Below are 24,349 nucleotides of genomic sequence, written 5' to 3'. Positions count from 1 at the left end.
GATTTTAGAATTGATTGAAAGAAATATTTGGGATTAAAGGCTTGAAAATAGGAACAGGGAATGAAAGTGCCTCTGGTGTTATAATAAAATAGTCATGAAAAATGACTGTAGAAGACACAAGGTAGCTTTCAACACTGTGCGTGTGCATGATTTGTCAGAGAGTTGTATGTGTGGAGTGGTTATATTACTACAAACGTTAAAATGTTGGCCTTTTCAAATACTGTCAAAAACAATTGTTCAAAATACGGACTCAGCCTTTGACTTTAAAACCAAAATAAAAGTTGTTTTGCTATCATTCACTAGTTTTGTTACATATTGTGGCTCTTTGTGCATAATTTCATGGTTGACTATTACTTGTTTAATACAGTTTCTGGTGCTAGAACAGAAGTTTTAAGGCAGCAGCAGTTCCCAAGTGTTAATGTAAACTCCCCTCCTACCCGAGATATTGGATCGTGCCACAGAACCAGTTCTGCTAGATTTGTGAGCCACTCACCGAAATCCTCTTACTGGTTACATAACAGGTACCTAGTGTATAACATAATGTATTGTATTTGTTCTGCCAGATAGTAATCTTTCATAAGAATATAACCTATTGTTGGGAGATTAGGTGAACAAGAATGGAAATTTGATTCTTTACATTTATTAAATGTATTACATTTGTCTCATGATGCTGAACATAGTTGTATTTCCAATTTGTTTTGAATGGTTTTAAACACAGTATGTGCTTGATTTCTTGGTATGAGATATTTTGCTTAATGAAATCTAATGATGTTATTTTGACAAAACAAAGTACTTCTAATGTTTGTGTTCATGATCCCTCCCTACAGAGGCAATTTTTCATTATTTGTGTCTCACAAATTGAAGTTTATTAGCATGTCGTCACAGAAGCAAGTTCAATAATCTTGTTGAAAGGCATGTGTTAGTTGAGATGGCTATGCCACAATGTTATGATGCTTCATTAGTAACAAACACCTGCAGGCTTCAGGTGTGTGTGTATATGGGGAAGTGCAAGGGGGGGAGGGCGTGCTCACCTCCAACTTAGCAGTTTTTTTCAATATTAGGGAGCAGTGGCCAAATCCCAGTGTCCCAAAGGGGGTCTTAGATACCAAGGGAGAGATTCTGCGCTGTACCCCTAAGAGGCACATCACAGAATTTGCAGCACTCCAACTCTGCTCTCCCCACCACTTCTCAGAGCAAAAGGGGGGGAGGGATAGCTCAGTGGTTTGAGCATTGGCCTGCTAAACCCAGGGTTGTGAGTTCAATCCTTGAGGAGGCCATTTAGGGATCTGGGGCAAAAATTGGGGATTGGTCCTGCTTTGAGCAGGGGGTTGGGCTAGATGACCTCCTGAGGTCCCTTCCAACCCTGATATTCTATGATTCTATGATTTAGCACCTGAGCTGCCTTCTACAGCCATTTCCTGCCAACTGCTTCCACTAGGCGGCTACCTCTTAGGGCTTTTCACTACCAGGGAGATCCATGCTGCTGCAATTGATGCAGTAGGTGTCAATTTAGTGGGTCTAGTGAAGACCCGCTAAGTCAACGGCAGAGCGCTCTCCGGTCGACTCTGGTACTTCAGCTCCCCCAGAAGAGTAAGGTAAGTCCACGGGAGAGTGTTTCCCGTTAACGCAGCGCAGTGAAGACACTGCAGTAGGTCGATCTAAGTTATTCACGTAGCTGGAGGAGTGTAACTTAGGTCAGCTTACCCTGGTAGTGTAGACAAGGCCTTAGATATCAGCAGGGTTGAGACTCCTAGGTTTCCAGCCCTTAACAAGGATATTACTTTCTTTCACACTCCATTCCAAATATTACACCACGCATCCTCATTCATCACATTGTTACACAGAATGGGGCTGAGAGGTACAGCAACAGTTTTTGAAATTTCAGTTTCCTTTGCACTGAATTATTAACTACATGAGGACATTTAGGCTGGCCTTAGCTGTGTGTATATTGCAGTGCGGTGTAGCCATGTTGGTGCCAGGCTATTAGAGAGAGAGAGTGGGTGAGGTAATATCTCATTGGACCAACTTCTGTTGATGAAACAGACAAGCTTTCAAGCTACACAGAGTTCTTCTTTAGCACCTGAAGAAGAGCTCTGTGTAGTTTGAAAACTTGTCACTTTCTCCAACAGAAGTTGATCAGTAAAAGATACCGCTTCACTCACCTTCTCTGCGTGTATATTGTGAGCTTTACAAAGGAAGAAGCTTAATTTTTCTTTTTTTTTCTTTTTAAGATTACATCCATCCACAAGTTCAGCTTCGGAGAAGTCACTAGTGTCTACTCAAGACCCCGAACGGTCATTAACTGAATACATCCATCGCTTAGAGGTTATCCAGCAGAGATTAGGAGGTGCACAAACAGGTAAAATGAACATCATCATCCCTCAGACTTTTCTAAAGTCTCGTCTTCTTTTTTCAAAAGCCTGCTACATATTGTTCTTAATAGTCACAAAATGTGAAGAACATTTTAAAAAGAAACAACTTTGCATTTGTCATGGTGGGAGGGGAGATTAAAATGTGCATCTTTGAAGTGAAGTTTTGCTGCTTTCACGGATTGTATCTTAAAAGATTCAAAGCATGACACTTCGACAAATGATTTCTTAACTGGAGCTGTTCAAAGATAAAAGTTCTTCTTTTCTGTCATCTTATACTGTCAGACATTAAGCATGTAAGAGGAGGGTTTAAATTGAAGTTGCTTCATTCCCACTAGCTCTCTAAAAAGCTATACAGATAGTTGGGTAGGGAATGGAATAGTCGAATGTGCTTAAGAATTCTAAAATTTTTTCCATCTAGATTCAGGACAAAAAGTCAATCCTGAAAATATTCATGAATGGAAACTTTTTTTTTGGTTCAGTTTTCTATTTCAACCATTTTTCTTTTTAACCTCAGTCTAAATAGCTTAAATTTCTAAACAAAAAGTTATTTTGAATTGGAAAACCCAGGACTTGCTATCATGTAATTCACCAGTTATTAGAAGCTAAATAATGTCACTCTGTGTTTGATATTAACTGTATATAATGGTTCCTAACTTTAGTGATGTGGTCATTTTAATATCAGCTTCTAATTCCGAGTTTTGCAAAGCACTTTCAGGAGGCTGATTAAGATGAAAAAAAACTATTATACTTGAAGGTGATGTATTTTATATATTGAGGGTGAAATCCTGGCCTCATTGAAGTCAATGGAAGTTTGACATTGACTTCAGTTGGGCCAGGATTTCAACCAGAGCTTGTTGCCATGAATTTGAAAAAACTGTGGTTTTCATAATTATTGAAACTCCTGGTAGCAGAATAGGTAATCCAGATATCATAGAATCATAGAATATCAGGGTTGGAAGGGACCTCAGAAGGTCATCTAGTCCAACTCCCTGCTCAAAGCAGGACCAATCCCCAATTTTTGCCCCAGATCCCTAAATGGCCCCCTCAAGGATTGAACTCACAATCCTGGGTTTAGCAAGCCAATGCTCAAACCACTGAGCTATCCCTACCCCATATGTTGTGATAGAAACTTGATAGCACCTCACAGAATCAAATATTTTGTTTAACAGTTTACTACCGAACCTTGGCAAAATCAGTGACATTTTTCAGAAAAGTGGCTATCATTGGAAGAAGGCTCAGAAATGCTGCTTTAATTATTAATCACACTTTTAGTTTATGTGGGAAATAGTTTGAAAAGGTCACAGCAAAATCTCTCAATGTTGTGAATAAAATGGTTTCTAGTTTCCAGTAAACTTTAACATGTACACTTCAGCCCAGAGAGATCACACTTCGTTGCTGATAAAAGGTATCAGATTAGGACCAGACAGTCAAGCTCATTGCTGCTTGTGAAAGGAACCTAGTCTTGAATCCAGGTCTCCAGGTTAGTAGGCCATTTAGTCCCTTGTATGTATTGTTCCTAAGTGGATTGTGGAAGAGATCACCTCTTTCAACAAAGCCAACATGAAATTCATAGTGGTAAGCAAACATCACCACAGAAAGTAATGCACAACTGTACTGTGACAATTGGTAATGTAAATACTAGTATGTTGCCAGTATTCATTGGTTGTTTTATTTAAATTTAGGAAACACTCCAGGACCACCTCACCAGAGAAACATAAAGTGATCAGAGCATTTCTCAGACCTGTGACCGAAAACTCCAGGTTGCTACTTGCTTCTGAAGTGGATGCTTTTGTATTCTCGTGTATCCGAGTACTAGGAAATCCAACACTTATGTGCAGTTGAATAAAGGGGTTTGAGTCTATGCAACGTTTTTGCATCAGATTTTTATGTAATCGGTTTATTAAATTTTAGTACATTTACACTTTGAGAGGAAGTCTCTATTCACTCACAATGTTTTACACACTTACGTGGAATAACTGTTAACCGTAACAGCTTAAGTGTGCCTGCAGCATTGTATTGGAAGCCACAAAGTGTCTTTTTTATGTTTATTTTTCTAAAGTGTATAGCCGGATTCCTTGTAAAAAGTTATTAAAATGACATTTTATTAGCGAATTCTTACTATGTATTGGTTTTGGTTCCTACACTGTGTATCTAATTGCTGCTCTTACTGTAAAGCTGCTCAAGATTTTCATGTGCAAGTAAGGTCATTAATATCGACTAAACAGTTACATATGCATCAGTAAGAAGCACTCATGTATAAATCTTGTGATTATATTCTGAAAATTTTGGATTGACATGTTGGGGTTTCAAACATTGAAAGTAACTCCTGTCCTGATCCTCTCACCAACCACCACTACTATGTGAAGCCATCATCTTCTGAGTTCCACGTGGAATAGAGATTGGCTGTTTGAGTGAGTTAGTTTAGAAGCTTCTGTCCCGCCTATCCTTGCTGTGGGAAAGGATGGAGGTATGATATCAAATGCAGGGGAATGCGGTGGACATAATATACCTGGGCTTTAGCAAGGCTTTTGAGACAGTCCTACATGACATTCTGATGATTAAACTGGAGAAATGCTGGCTTGCCGGAACTACCATTATTAAGTGGATACATAATTGGTTAAACTGCAAAAAATGAATAATTATTAATGGAATTATGTCAGATTGGAGGGAGAGCTCAAGTGGGGCTCCACAGGGATCTGTTCTGGGTCTGGCGTTTAACATCTTTATTAATGTTATATAGAGATGAAATTCGCAGATGACACAAAGCTGCAGGAGCAGGGTGGGTGGGTGTTTACAAACACTTTGGAGCATAGAGCTAAGAGTCAGAGGGATCTTGATAAATTGGAGAAGTGGGCTGTAGATGATAAAATGAAGAAAAACCAAATGCAAAAATACAGAATGGGGAATAACTGGCTTGGCAGTAGTACTGCTGAGAAGGATCTGGGAGTTGTGGTGTCAGCAGTGTCCACAAAAAAAGCAAATGCAGTTTTAGGTTGTGTTAACAGAGGCATAGCATGCAAGTCACTGGAGGTGATCGTAACCCCTCTACTCGGTGGTGGTTAGGCTTCCACTGGAGTACTGTTTCCAGTTTTGGTCACCAATGCACAGGAAGGATGTAGAGAAACTGGAAAGGATCCAGAAGAGGCAAGCAACAAAGGTGATCAAAGGGATGGAATGCAAGCCATATGAGCAAAGGCTGAAGGAACTGGGTATGTTTAGTTTAGAAAAGAGGAGATTAAAGGGGGGGGACATGATAGCAGTCTTCAAATACTTGAAAGTCTGCCAAAAAGAAGATAGAGAAAAGTTCTCTTGCCACAGAGGGCAGGACAAGAGGCAATGGGTTCAAATTAAGCAAAACAGATTTATATTAAATCTCAGGAAGAACTTCCTAACTGAACAGTAGGACCATGGAACAGACTGCCTAGGGAGATCATCAGGGAAGCTCCTTCACTGGAGGCTTTCAAAAGGAGGCTGGATTGCCATCTGTCTTGGAAGGTTTAGACCACTGTTTCTCACTCGTTCCAGACTACTATACCGCTTTCAGGAGTCCGATTTGCCTTGCATGCCCCCAAGTTTCACTTCACTTACAAACTACTTGCTTACAAAATCAGACACAAAAATACGAAAGTGTCACAGCGTACTGTTACTGAAAAACTGCTTACTGTCTCATTTTGCCGTATCCATATTGCACTTGCATTTCAGTGGGGGGTATATGGAGCCCCCTAGAGCAAGTCAGTGTATGAAATTTTGAGTTTGAACTGCTTTCGCTGCTGGTTGTCACGTAGCCTCTTGTACCACTGGGCACGTCTCTAGCTGAGCTGACGCCTCCCCTGGGAGATCCCCGCGGGCTCCAGGCACCCCTGGGTGAGACCCCTGGTTCAGGCGCAGCTGCCCCTTAGGCTGCCTCCTCCCGATGGGTTACAGTATCCCGGTCACCGTCTGCATGCGGCCCCCGAAGCGTGGGGCTGCGCTGCAAGCGGGGCCGCCGGGGCCGGCGCGGCCCTCAGCCCTCCTGCAGCCCCGGGCTGCTCCGGCGGGGAGGCCGCGCCCCCAGCACCACCCCGGGGCGGGGCTCACTGCGGCTCGACGGCTTCCGGCCCCGCGCCGGGAGACTACACTTCCCGGCACCCTCTCCGCTCCCTGCCGCCGGCGTAGCCGCGGTCCAGGCGCGGGGCAGCCTGGGAGATGTAGTCCGCCCGCCCCGCCCGGCTCAGGGCCCGAGCCCCGCCCCTTTCCTTCCCGGAGCCCCGCCCCCGGCTCGCGGCCCCGCCCCCTGCGCAGTGCACGCGTCGGTGGCTGCGGCAGGGGCCGCGCGGCGCGGGGCGGGGAGTGGCCGGCGCGGCGCCTGTCTGGGCCGGGGGCTGCCCTGAGGCGGCGGCGGCGGCGGCGGCGGGCGGGGGCTCGCGCCAGCCGGACATGGCCGCGGAGCGCGGGGGCTGCTGCCTGGAGGCGGTGCCGCTGCCGCCCGAGGTGCGCGAGAGCCTGGCCGAGCTGGAGCTGGAGCTGTCGGAAGGTGAGAGGCGGCGGCGGCGGCGGCGGCGGCCGGGGGGGGGTAGTGCGAGCCCGGGGGGGGGGGTAGTGCGAGCCCGGGGGGGGCCCGGCTCCTTTGGGCGGCTGCGCTCGGGCCCGCAGAGCTGCCGCGCGGTCCCCGCCCCGGCCCGCAGCAGCGCGGCGCCTCCCGCTGGCTCCCCGCGGTGCGGGGGCCGCCGCCGCCCCAGGCCTCGCGCGGGGCCCGGGTGCTGAGGAGAGCCCGGGGGAGCCCGCAGCGCTCGCCGGACCCGTTCCTGCCTTCGTGACTCCCGCGCGCCCCCCGGCCCGGCCCGGCCCCCTTTCTCCGCCCGCGCAGGAGGAGATCCGCCTCGGTCCCTTCCCGACCCCGGTTTCGGGCGGTTTCTGCCGTCTACACGGCGACGCTTCGCGCAGCGCTCCGCAGCCGGGTGCCGCGCCCCGCGCCCCGCGCCCGCCCGGCGCTGGGCCCGGTTCTGCCTCGCAGCGCTCCGCAGCGCCGGCCCGGTGTCGGACCTTTTACGCCGTTTTCTTATGTCCAGTTCTTTTGACTTTAAACGGGCCAGGGACTCTCCGCCGGCTCTGGGTGGCCTGAGGCGAGGGACTCTCCCTGCGCCGCGCCGCGCCGCGCCCTGGGAGAGCCGGGTCCCAGGCGAGGCGCGTCGCGCCGAAACGCCGCTCCCGCTTCGCCCCCGGCGAGCCCCCCTGGGATTCTGCTCAGGGGCTCCAGCGTCGTCTTCTGGACCAGGCTTTAGCTAATAGGCGTCTCACAGATTTGAAGCCGCTTCCCCCCCCTCCCCCCCTCACTCGACTCTTGGTGCGGGAAGGGGGAAAGACCCTCTTCTCTCCCCCACTCCCAGGGAGGGAGTGATGTCTCTGCCCTGCTCTTCCTATCAAAGCTGCTTGCTGAAAAATGCTCCACCTCCTGACTGCTGTGCAGTGTGTGTGGGGGGCGGTGGTGGCTCTCAGTTGCCCGGCAGTTAGGAGGGGGTGTGTATATGAGAAGGAGGGGTTCTGTTCTGCCCTACCCCCTCTCTCGGGCCCTTCACCATGAATTGCCTCAGGTGCTGCCGTTTTCCAGAGCAGCACCAGCCCCTGTGAGTTGCACAGCTGGGTTTCTGAGCAAGTATCAGCTGGAATGATCATTTTCCTTCTGCTAAGCCTTGATGTAGTTAGGAGCAACAGCAGAGGTTCTGGAGTGATCTGCTTGCTGGAGACTTGGGAAGAGAACACTGCGTCAGTTTATTTTTGGAAGGTTTTTTTTATAACTATAATAAGTTGGAAGACTGAGTAGAAGTAGGGATCCTGGTGTCTTGGGCCAAGAAGGCGTTCCAGTTTTTCTGGAGTGTTTATAGCTTTAAAAGGTTTTTTGTCTCCACACCTGTTCAGCTAAGAAGTGTTAAAAGTATAGGTTTCAGAGTGAAGCAGAGAGCCTTGCTGTTTTTACAAGAGGAAGTAGTGTAACCTCTCAACTTGAACTGAATGCATTGTGCATTCTTTTAAATTGCCATTAGAACGTTTGGTAAAATTGTAATTCTTTTAATTTTGCATGTGTTTTTGTTATCTTCTTTGTGATATGAGTCACCCCTCTGCTCAAAGCCATGTCTACGCTAGGGTTTTTGATCCACTGGTGGAATAGTATAGAATTGGTATAGTTGCACAGGGGCCAACCTATAGTATAGACATGGTGCACTGGGGTAAGCATGACTGCAAGGTGATGGATAAGCTACACTGGGTATTGGAGTAGCTACGTTGGTGGCAGAACTTCAATCTGGAGTCGGCCTAGGACTTCGGAGACCTGGGTTCAGTTTTTGGCTCTGCCACAGATTTCCTGTGTGACCTTAGGCAAGTCATTTGATCTTTCTGTGCCTCGTTTCACCATCTGTAAAATGGATATAATACTTCCTTTCTTATAGCCTTTATTTTGTCTGTTTAGATTGAAAGCTCGTAAGGGCAGGAAGGGTCTGTATTATATATTTCTATAGCATCTAGTACAATTGGGCTCTGATACCAATTGGGGTATCTGTGTGCTACTGCAGTGGTTCTCAAACCTTTTTTTTGCGGACCACGTGAAAATTGCTGACTATCTCAGTGGACCGCTTAATGATCTTTCCAAATGTTGTTTGTACCATTAGCTAACTATTGTAAAGCGCTTTGGATAAAAAGCGCTATATAAAAAAACCTTAATAATAATAAATGTATTTTTGTTCTACAAATAAAAGCACACAACTCATATTTTAATATCAGTAGTCTTACCTTTCTAATGTGATGGATGTGCCCCCTCTCCCCTGCTGCGGCAGCCCCTGAGCTGGGGCTGGGGAGGATGGCTGTCTCTCCCTGGCAGCCGCACCCTGGAGCTGGGGAAAGTTGCCTCTTTCTCTGTCTGCTGCAGCCCTGCACGAGATGGGTGGCCCTTCATTCTTTTGTGTGGCTGCCAAGGTGCACACCTAAGAGGGAATTATCCATGACCCACCTCAATGGAGTGGTCCGCAGAGCACAGTTTGAGAACCTCTGTGCTACTGTAGTACAAATAATTACTATCAGCAATCTCTTAACTTATTTCTCCTTCAAACTCAGCTATGGTGAGACATTGATTTTAACTTGTCTAAAATTGATACAGTTTTCTTGTTTTACACCTCTGTAGTTGTGAAGACTTTCATTGTGATTGGTGTTTGTGGAAAATGTCTGGTTATCAGCTCCTGCTTTTACTGAGCGTAGATGTCACATTCACTATCCTGTTGAATGTTGATGATTTGGAGATCTGTTGTATGCTGTGGGGCAATATGACAGCAGTACAGTCATAAACATTACATGTTGTGTAAGTGCATTTAACTGAGAATTGTCAGTTAGCCACAATTTTTTATACAACGTATTCCAGTATAGCAGGTACAGTAGAACCTCAGAGTTAGACACCTCGGGAATGGAGGTTGTTCGTAACTCTGAAATGTTCGTAACTCTGAGCAAAGCATAATTCAGGCTCCAAATCATAGAATATTAGGGTTGGAAGGTACCTCGGGAGGTCATCTAGTCCAATCCCCTGCTCAAAGCAGGTTAATCCCCAAGTAAATCAGATCCAGCAGCTGATACTCCAGGCCTGGATTCAACAGCTGCTGTGCTCCCTACTCAGCCCTGGTTTGCAAGCTTGTCCCTCTCCTGGAAGGTAGGGGTGTGTGTGTGTGTGTGTGTGTGTAAACAGCTTGTCCCCCTCCTGGTGCGGGGAGGGGGAATGGGGGGTGAAAGCTGCGCAGACCCCTGCTCTGCTGGCTCTGGCTGCCTGGGGCTGGTAGTCCCAGCATCTTGCTGTAAGTGGTTGCCCTGGGGATGGGGTGGGGACGGGCAGCCCAGATGTACGACAGGCACATTACAGTGCTTGCTTTTAAAAAAAAATCTCTGCTGCTGCCTGGTTGGTTACTGCCAGGTCCCTGTGGTGCCCGGTTGACTGGTCAGTCTGTAACTCTGGTGTTCGTATCTTTGAGGTTCTACTGTATGAATATGGTCTGAAAATGCTCTTTTACTCTTTTTGCAGTACTTTCATCGTTGGAAAGATGCTGAACCTAAGCAGTTTAATGTAACACTAAGTTAACATCTGCTTTTCATTTATTAAGAATAGCTAGGCTTGGCAAAATTCAATTTTTATTTTATCATTTCGATGGACAATGTGGTGTTTCTTTCTAAGTATTTTAAAATGTTTATTGATTTTAAATATTAAGTTGCCCAAAGTTATGAGTTTTAAGCATTATTTTTATTTTTATCAATTTAAATTTTCACAGTTGTGGGAAATTAGAGAGGGCGTCAGACGATAATTTAATGACAGTAGACGTGAGATTCAAAAAGTTAAAGCTCCATAACGTTTAAACCACAAATTGTCAACTTCACATATCACAACATACAAAGAAAGTATCCTTAAATCAAACTCTTAAGTTCTCAAGCAGCATTTTTCTTTTTCCTTATCTGGTCATTTCAATTCTCATCAATGGAACAGTTTCTTTATCTGTGTGTGTTTATGGTGAAATCAACATTTACTGATAAAAACCGAATCCTTCAAACCTTCATAATAGTTGTCAGTAGTTTCTTGAATACATATGCAGTTAACTCCTACAGCCTCGTCTGGTTTACGTACATCATAATTGACACTTGTAAAAATTAATTCTAAAATGGATTTCATAAGAAAGAGACACTCAGTGGTTGGTTGAATATGGAATATTTGGTTCATTTTTTAAAATAGAAAAGCCTGCACTTTGTAGATGTTTCAATATTATTTGAATTGTGACCATTGTACTGACAGCATGAGAACAGTGATTAGAGATGGAAGTACAGGGCACGCTTATACAAAATGAGGTAACACATTTGTAGTCAAATTATTTAATTTTGCTTACATAACCTACTAAGCTGGTATGCTTGATTTTGTAGCTGCACTTACTAAATGAGTATTACAAAGTGGAGCTGTGTTGGCTTCTGTTCTGAAATACCTAACAAAAATAGGACAGTGACTGTTAAAATTGAGTCCTCTTATATTACGTACCACTTAACATTTAAAAAGTCACAAATAGGAATTATACATAATGCTATTTTTCACTAATTTATGGTAGTATGAAATTACACATTTTTTTCCCAGACAAAGTTCATATATTTATGTATTTCCTCTTGATTGGCTATAACATTTATTTAATCAATTTCATATGAAGATGGCTTAACAAATCAGATTTTCCCCTGTTTTTCAACAAGATATTACTACAGTGGGTGCTGTGGAAATGCTGATAATTTTAAAGGTGTGGAGAGAAACGAAAGGAGACTAATAACATCACTATTAAATGTTTGTCCATTAAAAGGCCACTCTAAATAGGCAAATTACATCTTATATGCAAAAATTAAATAAAACTCACCTCCAGGAACCTCCTGCGTCTGTAGGAAGCTCTGCGGTTGCTTCCTTCAGAGTCCAGAAGTGAGGGTGACAATCCCACGACCTCCCTACAACAGGTTTGCAACACCCCCCTGTCCTACAATCCCCTTTTGGGTCAGGACCCCCACGGTTACAGCACCCTGGAATTTCAGATTTAAACATCTGAAAATGTGAAATTTACCAATTTTCAAATCCTTTGCCCATGAAATTGAGTATAGTGGACTGTGAATTTGGTAGGGTCCTACTTATAAGATTCTAGTAACATTTTAAGACTGACACTTAACTTCTCCTTTCTGTGGAATAATGGTAGGTGAACTGCAAAGCAAAAATTTTACTAAGTTGCTTCTTTGTGATGTGTCAAGATTTTGTATTTAAACCCTTTTCTCCACTTGTGTTACAAATATCAGGATTATCAGATCCACACTTCCTCTCTATTCTGGAGAACCTTGTCAAGCCATTCTGAGGACAGGAATAGTGTAAGTTGTTCTGCAGTTCCCTTTTTCACCAACTGAGGGGAGTGGGAGTGTGGATTTTAGACTGTAAAACTGGACATCTTTCAGCCTCAGTTATGACCAGGGAAAAGGAGATGCAGCTAGGGTTTGGGCCTTGGATGTTATTATTCACGTCCTCCAAAGATTTTGTCAGTCATTCAGCAAAAAGGGGGAAAGGAGGCCTTGATAATCTTGATAGTTACATTTTTTTAAAGTTCAAGGCTATTTTTATGTACTGTAAAACAGCACTAAAGATTACTAAACAATTTTTTGTTTTTGCTCTGAAATTCACTTTTAAAGCCCTCTGCCGGAGGTGCTGAATCTGTTGGGATTATGTAGAATGTTTAAAAAATATTTTAAAAAACTAATGGAGGTTGATAAAATTTTGTTTCTTGTTGGGTTTTTAATACAAACAGTGGTTTTATGACCAAGTGTACCAATATGCTAACACAGTGTATGCTCTGAAACTCTGTGCATACACTAAAGGAATAGTACATTATATATCTGAAGATATGTATTTAATGATTTTTTTTAATTACTGCTACTGTATATTTAAAAGCTCCACCTCTATACAGTAATCTCTTATTTTCTTTCACACATACAAAAAACAAAAACGTAAAAACGACTAGAGGACTCTGGTTTCCACCCTTCCCAGGGCCTTTTCTATTTTCCTGGTTTCCCTGGGATCATTCTCTGCTATAACTTTTCATGACAGATACTTCCCCATAGAAACACTCTGGCCACACTGATAATTGTCTTCCAGCAACAACCCTCCTACTTGGATGGGAAAGAAAAGCTTTGAGGCCCTCAAAACCTTACCCCAACAAAAGCAGTGTTGGAATTCCCAGACCATCATCTAGAGATGTCTTCTGGGAAGTGGCAGGCAGCCCTTTTCCACTACTTGGAGCAGCTTCACTCCTTTCTTGATACAAGAGATCTGGAAGTGGGTTATTTTTTGCTGCTCTCAGGCATTGCCTACACTGGAGAAATACATAGAGAAAAACATTGTTTCCTCAATCAAAAAAATTAATCTTTCTGGACAACCAGATGTTTCAATTGATTGTTGGGGTGACAACATTCAGTGGCAGAGGGAAACACCTTTGGTTTCTATATGGATGCACCCTGTTGGAACAGGTTGTGGGTTGTTGTCTTTGACAGTTGTTAGAGCTGACAAACTTCTTACAGTCAATGTGTGATTTCAGGTGAGCTCAATTTCTCTTTCTAAAAATCTGTGGTTGTTTGAATTTTTATTTTTTCTGTGACGTGTTACATTAGGATACTGTAGTTTGTTTCTAGTAGATGTTAGTTCCTTGGGAGACCACTGTGTGGGGGGGGATATGGCCATGTTATCAGCATGCAAGTAAGAGTTATATCTCTGCATTTTGCAGAAAAAGGTCTGGGTTTGGGGACTTCTCTAGCAGAATTATGGCATTCCTGTTGTGGATGTTGAAATGAGTAGACAGATGACATTTGTTCTGTTCTTTCTGACTGCATGATTTTCTTGGAGATGACAGATTTGGTACATGGAAATTATTTTTTTTCCATCAGTTCAATTTTGTAGCAGTTCGTAGTTTGAAATTAGGTGATAACTTGAGTCACAATTTCATTAAAGTAGGCAAATATATTTCCCTCTTTTCCCATGTGTTCTTACATGATTATCCGTAAAGATGTATTTCAGAGTAACAGCCATGTTAGTCTGTATTCGCAAAAAGAAAAGGAGTACTTGTGGCACCTTAGAGACTAACCGATTTATTTGAGCATAAGCTTTCGTGAGCTACAGCTCACTTCATCGGATGCATACTGTGGAAAATACAGAAGATGTTTGTTTTTATACACACAAATCACGAAAAAATGGGTGTTTATCACTACAAAAGGTTTTCTCCCCCCCACCCCACTCTCCTGCTGGTAATAGCTTATGTAAGTGATCACTCTCCTTACAACGTGTATGATAATCAAAGATGTAGTTGGTAGTTATCTTCTCAGAGAAGATTCTAATTAGACTTTTGTGTATTATATTATTGGTCAGTTTGTCTACTTCAGCCTCCCTTTCTTCCTGGCAAAGAGTTTACCTGAGATGTGAAAGTTCTCCTCAGAACAAGTGAATTTCCATAGATTATAAGTAAGGCTACGTTTCTGTCACGGATATTAGTAAAAGTCATGGACAGGTCACAGGCAATAAACAAAAATTCACGGAAGCCTGTGACCTGTCCCTGATTTTCACAAAAAATATCCCTGACAAAAGGGGCAACTGGGTTCAGCACCCACTGCTGTTGGCACTCGCTGGTCCCCCACTGCTGCAGTACATCCTTTCACCCCCAGGCAGCTGGTAGCTGCAGAGTCCCCCAGCCGTCGGCTGTGGCTGGGCAGCTGCAGGGGGGTCTGCCAGCCCCTACTGCCTGCCACAGCTGGGCAGCTGTAGGGTCCCCTGTCCGTTGTCGTCTGTGTCCTCCCCCCCTCCCCCCCCAGAGTGGGGGCTGAGAGCTGCGGGGCAAAAATGTCTCAAAGGTCAGTGGAAGTCACGGATTCCATGATCTCCATGACTTAATCGTAGCCTTAATTATAAGAGATGAAATCCTTTATTACCCAGTGACTTCTATCAAACAGGTTATAGAATGAGCTTTGAGATAAATAATACCTTTATATGTTTGCTTTATTAAATGCTACTCAGTTTCCCTCCTTACATGGTTTGTTTTGCATATTCTACCGTGTAGCACATCACTCAGAAGGTCCCTTGGAACCTGGATACATGTTAAGTGAAAGATACAGAATCTTTTTACACACAGCTGTGTTAGAGAACAGTGTATTGCTAGGCCGGTAGCTCTGTTCCACCTTCGGATGTTCCCAGTCTTTACCTTTGCTTTATGATAGAGGCTCTTTCCATCCACCTTTGATCAGATGGTTCCTATTTCTCCATAATTCCAATTTCAATCAAATACTGAGAGTTCTTATGGACAGTGCCCACTTATTAATAGGTTTTTATTACTTGGACAAGATAAATTTAAGTAACAGCCATCTCAATGCATATTAATATGTTTGCAAGTAGTGTTTATTTCTGTAATGTAGCAATTATTTCTGAAGTCTTCATATTCATTTTTATCTGTTTATCATTGGCATTTGATATATTGAAACCAGTATAAATTTATAAATATAGATAAAAAACCAAGTGAATAAACTTCTACTATAACAAGTGTTCACAGTGAAATTTAACTCTTGAATGCATAATTCAATTTGGTTTGTATTTTATTGGTAATCTAGCAAGAATTTATTGTAGTTAGACTACTAGCAAAGCAGTAGTATCTCTTGTTAACTGTTGCCTTGTGTATATTAGTCTGCTTTAAAATACAAAACACTCACTACAAAACTTTTGGGCTGTAAGATGTTCCTCTTGCAAGATGTAAGATTAATTTAATAATCCTCCAAGACTCTCTGGGTTATGAAGTTTACTTCTGATTTTTCCACTAGATTATCCTGGCTGTGACGTCACCTAAACCGTGTAAATAAAGTTATTGCTTACCAATTCCTCATAAGTATAGTTTTAAAACACGTTTGTTAGTAAATTGTAATACTAGTGAATGTGAAAGACTATTAAAACTTGAGAGGCAAGTGTGTTGTGCAAGCTGCCAAAGAGCCTGAAACTAGAACAGCCACATCCCTGTTGTTCAAGTCCTGGGCACCTCAAACAGAAACTGCCAATTGTGCGGTGGTGATTGCGGGGTTGCCAAATACCCACTGGGACCGGATGAGACTGTTAAACACGTCTCTACATGTTATACCTCATTCAGCTTTCCACAGATGGGTGGCTAGGCACTTCACCATGTAGTCCCCTCAATTCCTGTTAGTTTAAAATAAAATGCACCCACATGTGGGTCAATGAGACGCACAGAGAAACATGGCTTTTCTGAAAGAGTAAAAATTTGCAACTAAATGTTGAAATAAGGAGTGCGCATTAAGGAAAGAGTAGGGGGAAATCATAGTACTGTCAGACAGAGACAAGATTTACGGTAAGTATTTTCAAGATTGCATGCTAGTTAATCATGTTTGGCTTTTTGTTTTACAAAAATATGTGCTTCTGTTGGAGAGGAATTAATACAGTAGTTTTTTAATTTAACATTTTCAGAAATTAAGCAAAATTTACACAACTTTTTAAAATACAAATAAGACAGTAGTTAAGTATTGTCGCCTACAGCCCTATCAATTCAAGTAGTTCTTCCTTTATGGTTAGGTTTCTGTTTTGTGTTTACCTGACAGCAGGCTTTTGTGTCAGGTCTTTTGGGAGTGGACACCTTTGTTCAAATCCTTTGACTGAATCTTTGAGTAGGTGTAAGGCTTCAGACACCCTTTCACCTTTGCTTACCTCTCCATAGTGGTTATGGTTGCTTATTGAGGAAAAGGAAAACTTCAACCTCTGAAATGTGCCACTAACGCTTTACCATTTTCCAGAATTTCAGAGTCCACCATTTTTGACTGACTCTGACAGCACCACCAGTCGTATGTCTGAACAAAATCCAGGGAGTAATGAGAAGTTCAAAGCTCCCCATAAAAGCTATAGAAATTATATCCTGGGTAGAGAAAGAGAGACTCCTAATTCAAGTAATTCAAAGTAAAGGATTCACTGAAGAAGAGGAAGAGCGAGCCATGGGTCTTCTGAGTGATCATCCACACGGATTCCCATCTTGGCGCATGGCTAGCCAGGAAAGAACAGTCTCGAGTGCATGGGATACATGTTCACCAAGAGGGGAATATGTGTGGACGATAACCCGAAGAGCCTTGTCTCGCTGTCTTCTGTTGGGGCCGTGCTTATGCTCTAGGTACCCTTTTTCTCACCCCCAAGGGCATAAAGGTAAAGAGGGCCCAAGCGCTACTCATTTCCTTTTTACCACTCACGACTGCAAGACCGGACCCCTGGCGGTGTCTGTTGCTCTTGTGCAGTGTGCAGTTTAATTTATTAGATTGGTATAGTAGTGTGTAGTTTTGGTTTTAGTTTTTCTTTTGCCTGTTGACATCTAAATAAAATGAAATGTGTTTCATAGTTAACTTCTACCATGATTCTAATACTCCCTGTGTGGGTGTGTATGTATGTCTCTAGGCTAATTGAAAATTAAACTAAGTCACCATGTGACTCTGCTGTGCCAATCAACCATGGACACTTTAGGTGCCTCATATGTCTTGGGGGGCTGCCTTCTGGAATGTAGTTCCATGTGCCATTCTTTGTCTAAGTGCACCCGGAGAGCAAGGGAGGTGAGGCTGAAAGTTTTCCTGCCAGAGAAGTTGATGCAAGTCTCCTCAGACTCTGGCAGATCTTTGGCAAAGCCTCAATCTGTGGGTCAGTCCATCTCCCTCAGTGCCCCAGTGAGCTACAACTCCACTCTAAGCTCTTGAGCTGCTTCCTCTGAGGCCTCATTCATCTGCTACTGGGTCAGTGTTGGTGTGTCTCAGTGGCAGGAAGGAGAGCTGCTCCAGAGACGATCCCCGTTCCAAGTAATCTTTCCTGGCATCTAGCACGAGGCATGAGTCACCATAACATTTGGGCTTGGTGAGCGAAGGATAAGACAGAGAGGATTCATTCCAGTGTCTCTGTGCTGATGTCTGAGGCAGCTCAGGCTGTACTGTCTAAGCCTAGGAACCGCTGTACTGACCGTGACACAGAGTACCTTGATGCCCAGCACTTCTGCACTGACTACATCCTTTTATGGTGGCGGTATCCATCACCATGGTACTGACTGTCTCCTTGATATCTGAGTCGCCCGTGCTGACCTACTTGCCTGGCCAGAAGAGTGTCCTGCATATGAACCTCACCAGTTCACAGGCATAGTACTCCTGGTAGCACTGCCCCTCTCTCAAAGGAGGTATGATTCTTTTCCTTCTCTTCCCCTGAAAACAGCAGGGAAAAATCTCCTACTTGTCCTCCATCTCTGCTCTGGGTAGGTAGGTCATTGACAGTCAGGGAGAGACTTCAGAGAAGAATTGGTGAGGGAAGCGAGGAAGAGGCAAAGACGTTCATAGAGATCACCGCACCTGGTGTCCCTCCATGTGTTCTTTGCTGCAGTATCCGTATCAGCCCGGGCCGTACTAGACCCCTTGGGCTGTTCAGCCCTCCTCCAGGAAGCCAGCATGTTGCACTGTGTCAGGGCATAGGAGACATGCAGCCTTCCCAGACTACTCAACTCCATCCACAGCTGCTGCAGAGGCAAGAGAAGGAGATTGGAGAGGAGCAGTATTTTCCAGAGCAGGACCATCTGGGTGTGGCTGTAGTATCTTCTGCAGATGAATTCGAGGTTTTCCAAGACTTAATAAAAATGCATGGCAGAAACCTTGTACATTCCCCTTGAATACAAGAGAAATAGATACTTTGGGGTATACTTCATTCTGCAACTCCAGGGAGATTAGCCATGCTGATAAGTGACAGTCTGCTGAACCTTCCAAATCCACCTGCTTCTGTCTCTGCCACCTCCAGGAGAATGGACAGAAGTGAGGAAGTCCCTTCAGAGCGGGTTGGATATTTGTATTGACATCCTGCACCTGCCTCTCCGGCTGTGCAAGCAGAACAGCAGAGGACAAAGAAGCAAGGTCTCCTGAAATCACAACCAGGGAAAAGCCTCCCAGAAAATTGCATTTTTTTGGCTGAAAGATCTATTCATGCATGAATCTGAAAATAAGGGTAGCAAAGTACCAACTGCCATTCTCTAAATTTGATTTCTTGAACTGGTACAAACTGTCTAATTTTGTGGCTAATCATGGCTGAGGGTCAACTGACAGCTTAGAACATCTCTGCAGGCTGTGCTGGAAGTGTCTGACTCGATGCCACAGAGTGGCCTTTGCAGTAACAGTGCGGCGGTCGTCATGGCTCCAGTCCTCAGCTTTCCCTAAGGATGTCCAGACAGGTAACAATTAAGGACCTTCCATTTGAGGGCAGTGGCCTCTTTAGCTGTACAAAGAAAAGGATTACTTGTGGCACCTTAGGGTATGTCTACACTACGAAATTAGGTCGAATTTATAGAAGTTGGGTTTTTAGAAATTGGTTTTATAAATTCGAGTGTGTGTGTCCCCACAGAAAATGCTCTAAGTGCATTAAGTGCATTCACTAAGCGGAGTGCTTCCACAGTACCGAGGCTAGAGTCGACTTCCAGAGTGTTGCACTGTGGGTAGCTACCCCACAGTTCCCGCAGTCTCCGTTGCCCATTGGAATTCTGGGTTGAGATCCCAGTGCCTGATGGGGCTAAAACATTGTTGCGGGTGGTTCTGGGTACATATCGTCAGGCCCCCATTCCCTCCCTCCCTCCGTGCAAGCAAGGGCAGACAATTGTTACGCGCCTTTTTTCCTGAGTTACCTGTGCAGACGCCATACCACGGCAAGCATGGAGCCCGCTCAGGTAACTGTCACCGTATGTCTCCTGGGTGCTGGCAGACACGGTACTGCATTGCTACACAGTAGCAGCAACCCATTGCTTTGTGGCAGCAGATGGTGCAATAGGACTAGTAGCCGTCATCGTCATGTCCGAGGTGCTCCTGGCCACATCGGCCAGGAGCGCCTGGGCAGACATGGGCGCAGGGACTAAATTTGGAGTGACTTGATCAAGTCATTCTCTTTAGTCCTGCAGTCAGTCCTATTGAACCATCTTATGGTGAGTAGGCAGGCAATATGGATTGCTAGCAGTCGTGTTGTACCGTCTTCTGCCAGGCAGGCAAGAGAGATGAGGATGGCTAGCAGTTGTATTGTACCATCTTCTGCCGAGCAGCCCTGAGATGTGGATGGCATGCAGTCCTTCTGCACCGTCTGCTGCCAGCCAAAGATGTAAAAGATAGATGGAGTGTATCAAAACAAGAAATAGACCAGATTTGTTTTGTACTCATTTGCTTCCCCTCCCCTCCCCCGTCTAGGGGACTCATTCCTCTAGGTCACACTGCAGTCACTCACAGAGAAGGTGCAGCGAGGTAAATCTAGCCATGTATCAATCAGAGGCCAGACTAACTTCCTTGTTCCAATAAGAACAATAACTTAGGTGCACCATTTCTTATTGGAACCCTCCGTGAAGTCCTGCCTGAAATACTCCTTGATGTAAAGCCACCGCCTTTGTTGATTTTAGCTCCCTGAAGCCAACCCTGTAAGCCGTGTCGTCAGTCGCCCCTCCCTGCGTCAGAGCAATGGCAGACAATCATTGCGCGCCTTTTTTCTGTGCGGACGCCATACCAAGGCAAGCATGGAGGCCGCTCAGCTCACTTTGGCAATTAGGAGCACATCAAACACCACACGCATTATCCAGCAGTATATGCAGCACCAGAACCTGGCAGAGCGATACCGGGTGAGGAGGCGACGTCAGCGCGGTCACGTGAGTGATCAGGACATGGACACAGATTTCTCTGAAAGCATGGGCCCTGCCAATGCATGCATCATGGTGCTAATGGGGCAGGTTCATGCTGTGGAACGCCGATTCTTGGCTCAGGAAACAAGCACAGACTGGTGGGACCGCATAGTGTTGCAGGTCTGGGACGATTCCCAGTGGCTGCGAAACTTTTGCATGCGTAAGGGCACTTTCATGGAACTTTGTGACTTGCTTTCCCCTGCCCTGAAGCGCATGAATACCAAGATGAGAGCAGCCCTCACAGTTGAGAAGCGAGTGGCGATAGCCCTGTGGAAGCTTGCAACGCCAGACAGCTACCGGTCAGTTGGTAATCAATTTGGAGTGGGCAAATCTACTATGGGGGCTGCTGTGATGCAAGTAGCCCACGCAATCAAAGATCTGCTGATATCAAGGGTAGTGACCCTGGGAAATGCGCAGGTCATAGCGGATGGCTTTGCTGTAATGGGATTCCCTAACTGTGGTAGGGCCATAGACTTAACCTATATCCCTATCTTGGCACCGGAGCATCAAGCCGACGAGTACATAAACTGCAATAGTGCTGCAAGCTCTGGTGGATCACAAGGGACGTTTCACCAACATCAACGTGGGATGGCTGGGAAAGGTACATGACGCTCACATCTTCAGGAACTCCGGTCTGTTTCAAAAGCTGCAGGAAGGGACTTTATTCCCAGACCAGAAAATAACTGTTGGGGATGTTGAAATGCCTATATGTATCCTTGGGGACGCAGCCTACCCCTTAATGCCATGGCTCATGAAGCTGTACACAGGCAGCCTGGACAGTAGTCAGGAGCTGTTCAACTACAGGCTGAGAAAGTGCAGAATGGTGGTAGAATATGCATTTGGATGTTTAAAGGCGCGCTGGCGCAGTTTACTGACTTGCTTAGACCTGAGCGAAACCAATATTCCCACTGTTATTACTGCTTGCTGTGTGCTCCACAATATCTGTGAGAGTAAGGGGGAGACGTTTATGGCGGGGTGGGAGGTTGAGGCAAATCGCCTGGCTGCTGGTTACATGCAGCCAGACACCAGGGCGGTTAGAAGAGCACAGGAGTGCGCGGTACGCATCAGAGAAGCTTTGAAAACCAATTTCATGACTGGCCAGGCTACGGTGTGAAAGTTCTGTTTGTTTCTCCTTGATGAACCACCCCGCCCCTTGGTTCACTCTACTTCCCTGTAAGCTAACCACCCTCCCCTCCTCCCTTCGATCACCGCTTGCAGAGGCAATAAAGTCATTGTTGGTTCACATTCATGCATTCTTTATTCATTCATCACACAAATAGGGGGATGACTACTGAAGTAGCCCAGGAGGGGTGGTGGAGGAGGGAAGGAAAATGCCACACAGCACTTTAAAAGTTTACAACTTTAAAATTTCTTGAATGCCAGCCTTCTTTTTTTGGGGCAATCCTCTGTGGTGGAGTGGCTGGTTGGCCGGTGGCCCCCGCACCGCGTTCTTGGGCGTCTGGGTGTGGAGGCTATGGAACTTGGGGAGGAGGGCAGTTGGTTACACAGGGGCTGTAGCGGCAGTCTGTGCTCCAGCTGCCTTTGCTGCAGCTCAACCATACACTGGAGCATACTGGTTTGGTCCTCCAGCAGCCTCAGCATTGAATCCTGCCTCCTCTCATCATGCTGCCGCCACATTTGAGCTTCAGCCCTGTCTTCAGCCCGCCACCTCTCCTCCCGGTCATTTTGTGCTTTCCTGCGCTCTGACATTATTTGCCTCCACGCATTCGTCTGTGCTCTGTCAGTGTGGGAGGACAGCATGAGCTCAGAGAACATTTCATCACGAGTGCGTTTTTTTTTCTTTCTAATCTTCACTAGCCTCTGGGAAGGAGAAGATCCTGTGATCATTGAAACACATGCAGCTGGTGGAGAAAAAAAAGGGACAGCGGTATTTAAAAAGACACATTTTATAAAACAGTGGCTACAGTCTTTCAGGATAAACCTTGCTGTTAACATTACATACACAGCACGTGCTTTCGTTACGAGGTCGCATTTTGCTTCCCCCCACTGTGTGGCTACCCCCTCAATCCTCCCCCCTCCCGGTGGCTAACAGCGGGGAACATTTCTGTTCAGCTGCAGGCAAACAGCCCAGCAGGAACGGGCACCTCTGAGTGTCCCCTGAAGAAAAGCACCCTATTTCAACCAGGTGACCATGAATGATATCTCACTCTCCTGAGGATAACACAGAGAGATAAAGAACGGATGTTGTTTGAATGCCAGCAAACATACACTGCAATACATTGTTGTACAATGATTCCCGAGTACGTGTTACTGGCCTGGAGTGGTAAAGTGTCCTACCATGAAGGACGCAATAAGGCTGCCCTCCCCAGAAACCTTTTTCAAAGGCTTTGGGAGTACATCCAGGAGAGCCGCGAATGCCAGGGCAAATTAATCCTTCCACATGCTTGCTTTTAAACCATGTATAGTATTTTAAAAGGTACACTCACCGGAGGTCTCTCCTCCGCCTGCCGGGTCCAGGAGGCAGCCTTGGGTGGGTTCGGGGGGTACTGGCTCCAGGTCCAGGGTGAGAAACAGTTCCTGGCTGTTGGGAAAAGCGGTTTCTCCACTTGCTTGCTGTGAGCTATCTACAACCTCATCATCATCATCTTCTTCTTCGTCCCCAAAACCTGCTTCCGTGTTGCCTCCATCTCCATTGAAGGAGTCAAACAACATGGCTGGGGTAGTGGTGGCTGAACCCCCTAAAATGGCGTGCAGCTCATCATAGAAGCGGCATGTTTGGGGCTCTGACCCGGAGCGGCCGTTCGCCCCTCTGGTTTTCTGGTAGGTTTGCCTCAGCTCCTTAAGTTTCACGCGGCACTGCTTCGGGTTCCTGTTATGGTTTCTGTCCTTCATGCCCTGGGAGATTTTGACAAAGGTTTTGGCATTTCGAAAACTGGAATGGAGTTCTGATAGCACGGATTCCTCTCCCCATACAGCGATCAGATCCCGTACCTCCCGTTCAGTCCGTGCTGGAGCTCTTTTGCGATTCTGGGACTCCATCATGGTCACCTGTGCTGATGAGCTCTGCATGGTCACCTGCAGCTTGCCACGCTGGCCAAACAGGAAATGAGATTCAAAAGTTCGCAGTTCTTTTCCTGTCTACCTGGCCAGTGCATCTGAGTTGAGTGTGCTGTCCAGAGCGGTCACAGTGGAGCACTCTGGGATAGCTCCCGGAGGCCAATACCGTCGAATTGTGTTCACAGTACTCCAAATTCAACCCGGCAAGGCCGATTTAAGCGCTAATCCACTTGTCAGGGGTGGAGTAAGGAAATTGATTTTAAGAGCCCTTTAAGTCGAAATAAAGGGCTTCATCATGTGGACGGGTGCAGGTTTACATCGATTTAACGCTGCTAAATTCGACCTAAAGTCTTAGTGTAGACCAGGGCTTAGAGACTAACAAATTTATTTGAACACAAGCTTTCATGAGCTAGCACTGTCGAGGCATTCTTTGCCCTGAAAGATTCCAGGGCAACTTTGTTCCCCTTTGGGGCTTTGTTCCAACTCCAGAAAGAAAAGCAGTCGAGACAACAGGCATATTTCAGGCCCCTTGCCTCACTTATGGTCGTTGATTGAGAGAGAAGGAAAGATTCACTGGAGGCAATGCACGGCAATATCCTTGGCTGCCCCCACAATCTGTGGCTTGAAGTAGAGAGCAGTTCCTTGAGATTGTAAGTAAAGGGTATCTCATCCAGTTTCAGTCCCTTCCAAACCCCTCCCTGG

The 24,349-nt window shown here is 45.3% G+C and overlaps 2 protein-coding genes across 21 annotated transcripts in view; both read left to right on the top strand.

The window, feature by feature from the left end:
• Window positions 1-4,618, top strand: part of PCNT (pericentrin) — a 228,556-nt gene extending 223,938 nt beyond the window's left edge. For all 6 annotated transcript variants that reach the window (XM_073306956.1, XM_073306953.2, XM_073306954.2 and 3 more), the window contains 3 exons: window positions 368-521; window positions 2,232-2,359; window positions 4,055-4,618. In XM_073306956.1, coding sequence (XP_073163057.1) covers window positions 368-521; window positions 2,232-2,359; window positions 4,055-4,095 — 323 coding nt within the window. In that variant the 3' untranslated portion in view covers window positions 4,096-4,618. The remainder of the gene's footprint in view (window positions 1-367; window positions 522-2,231; window positions 2,360-4,054) is intronic.
• Window positions 4,619-6,655: 2,037 nt separating this feature from the next.
• Window positions 6,656-24,349, top strand: part of DIP2A (DIP2 acetate--CoA ligase A) — a 248,545-nt gene continuing 230,851 nt past the window's right edge. For all 15 annotated transcript variants that reach the window (XR_012154401.1, XM_073306935.1, XM_073306938.1 and 12 more), the window contains exon 1: window positions 6,656-6,885. Coding sequence is in view for 14 of the 15 variants with exons in the window: in XM_073306935.1 (XP_073163036.1) it covers window positions 6,789-6,885 (97 nt within the window). In the remaining variant the exon portion in view is untranslated. The remainder of the gene's footprint in view (window positions 6,886-24,349) is intronic.

This window comes from Lepidochelys kempii, chromosome 11 (genome assembly GCF_965140285.1).
Source record: "Lepidochelys kempii isolate rLepKem1 chromosome 11, rLepKem1.hap1, whole genome shotgun sequence".
Lineage (NCBI taxonomy): Eukaryota > Metazoa > Chordata > Testudines > Cheloniidae > Lepidochelys > Lepidochelys kempii.
This window is presented reverse-complemented; position numbering and strand designations above follow the sequence as displayed.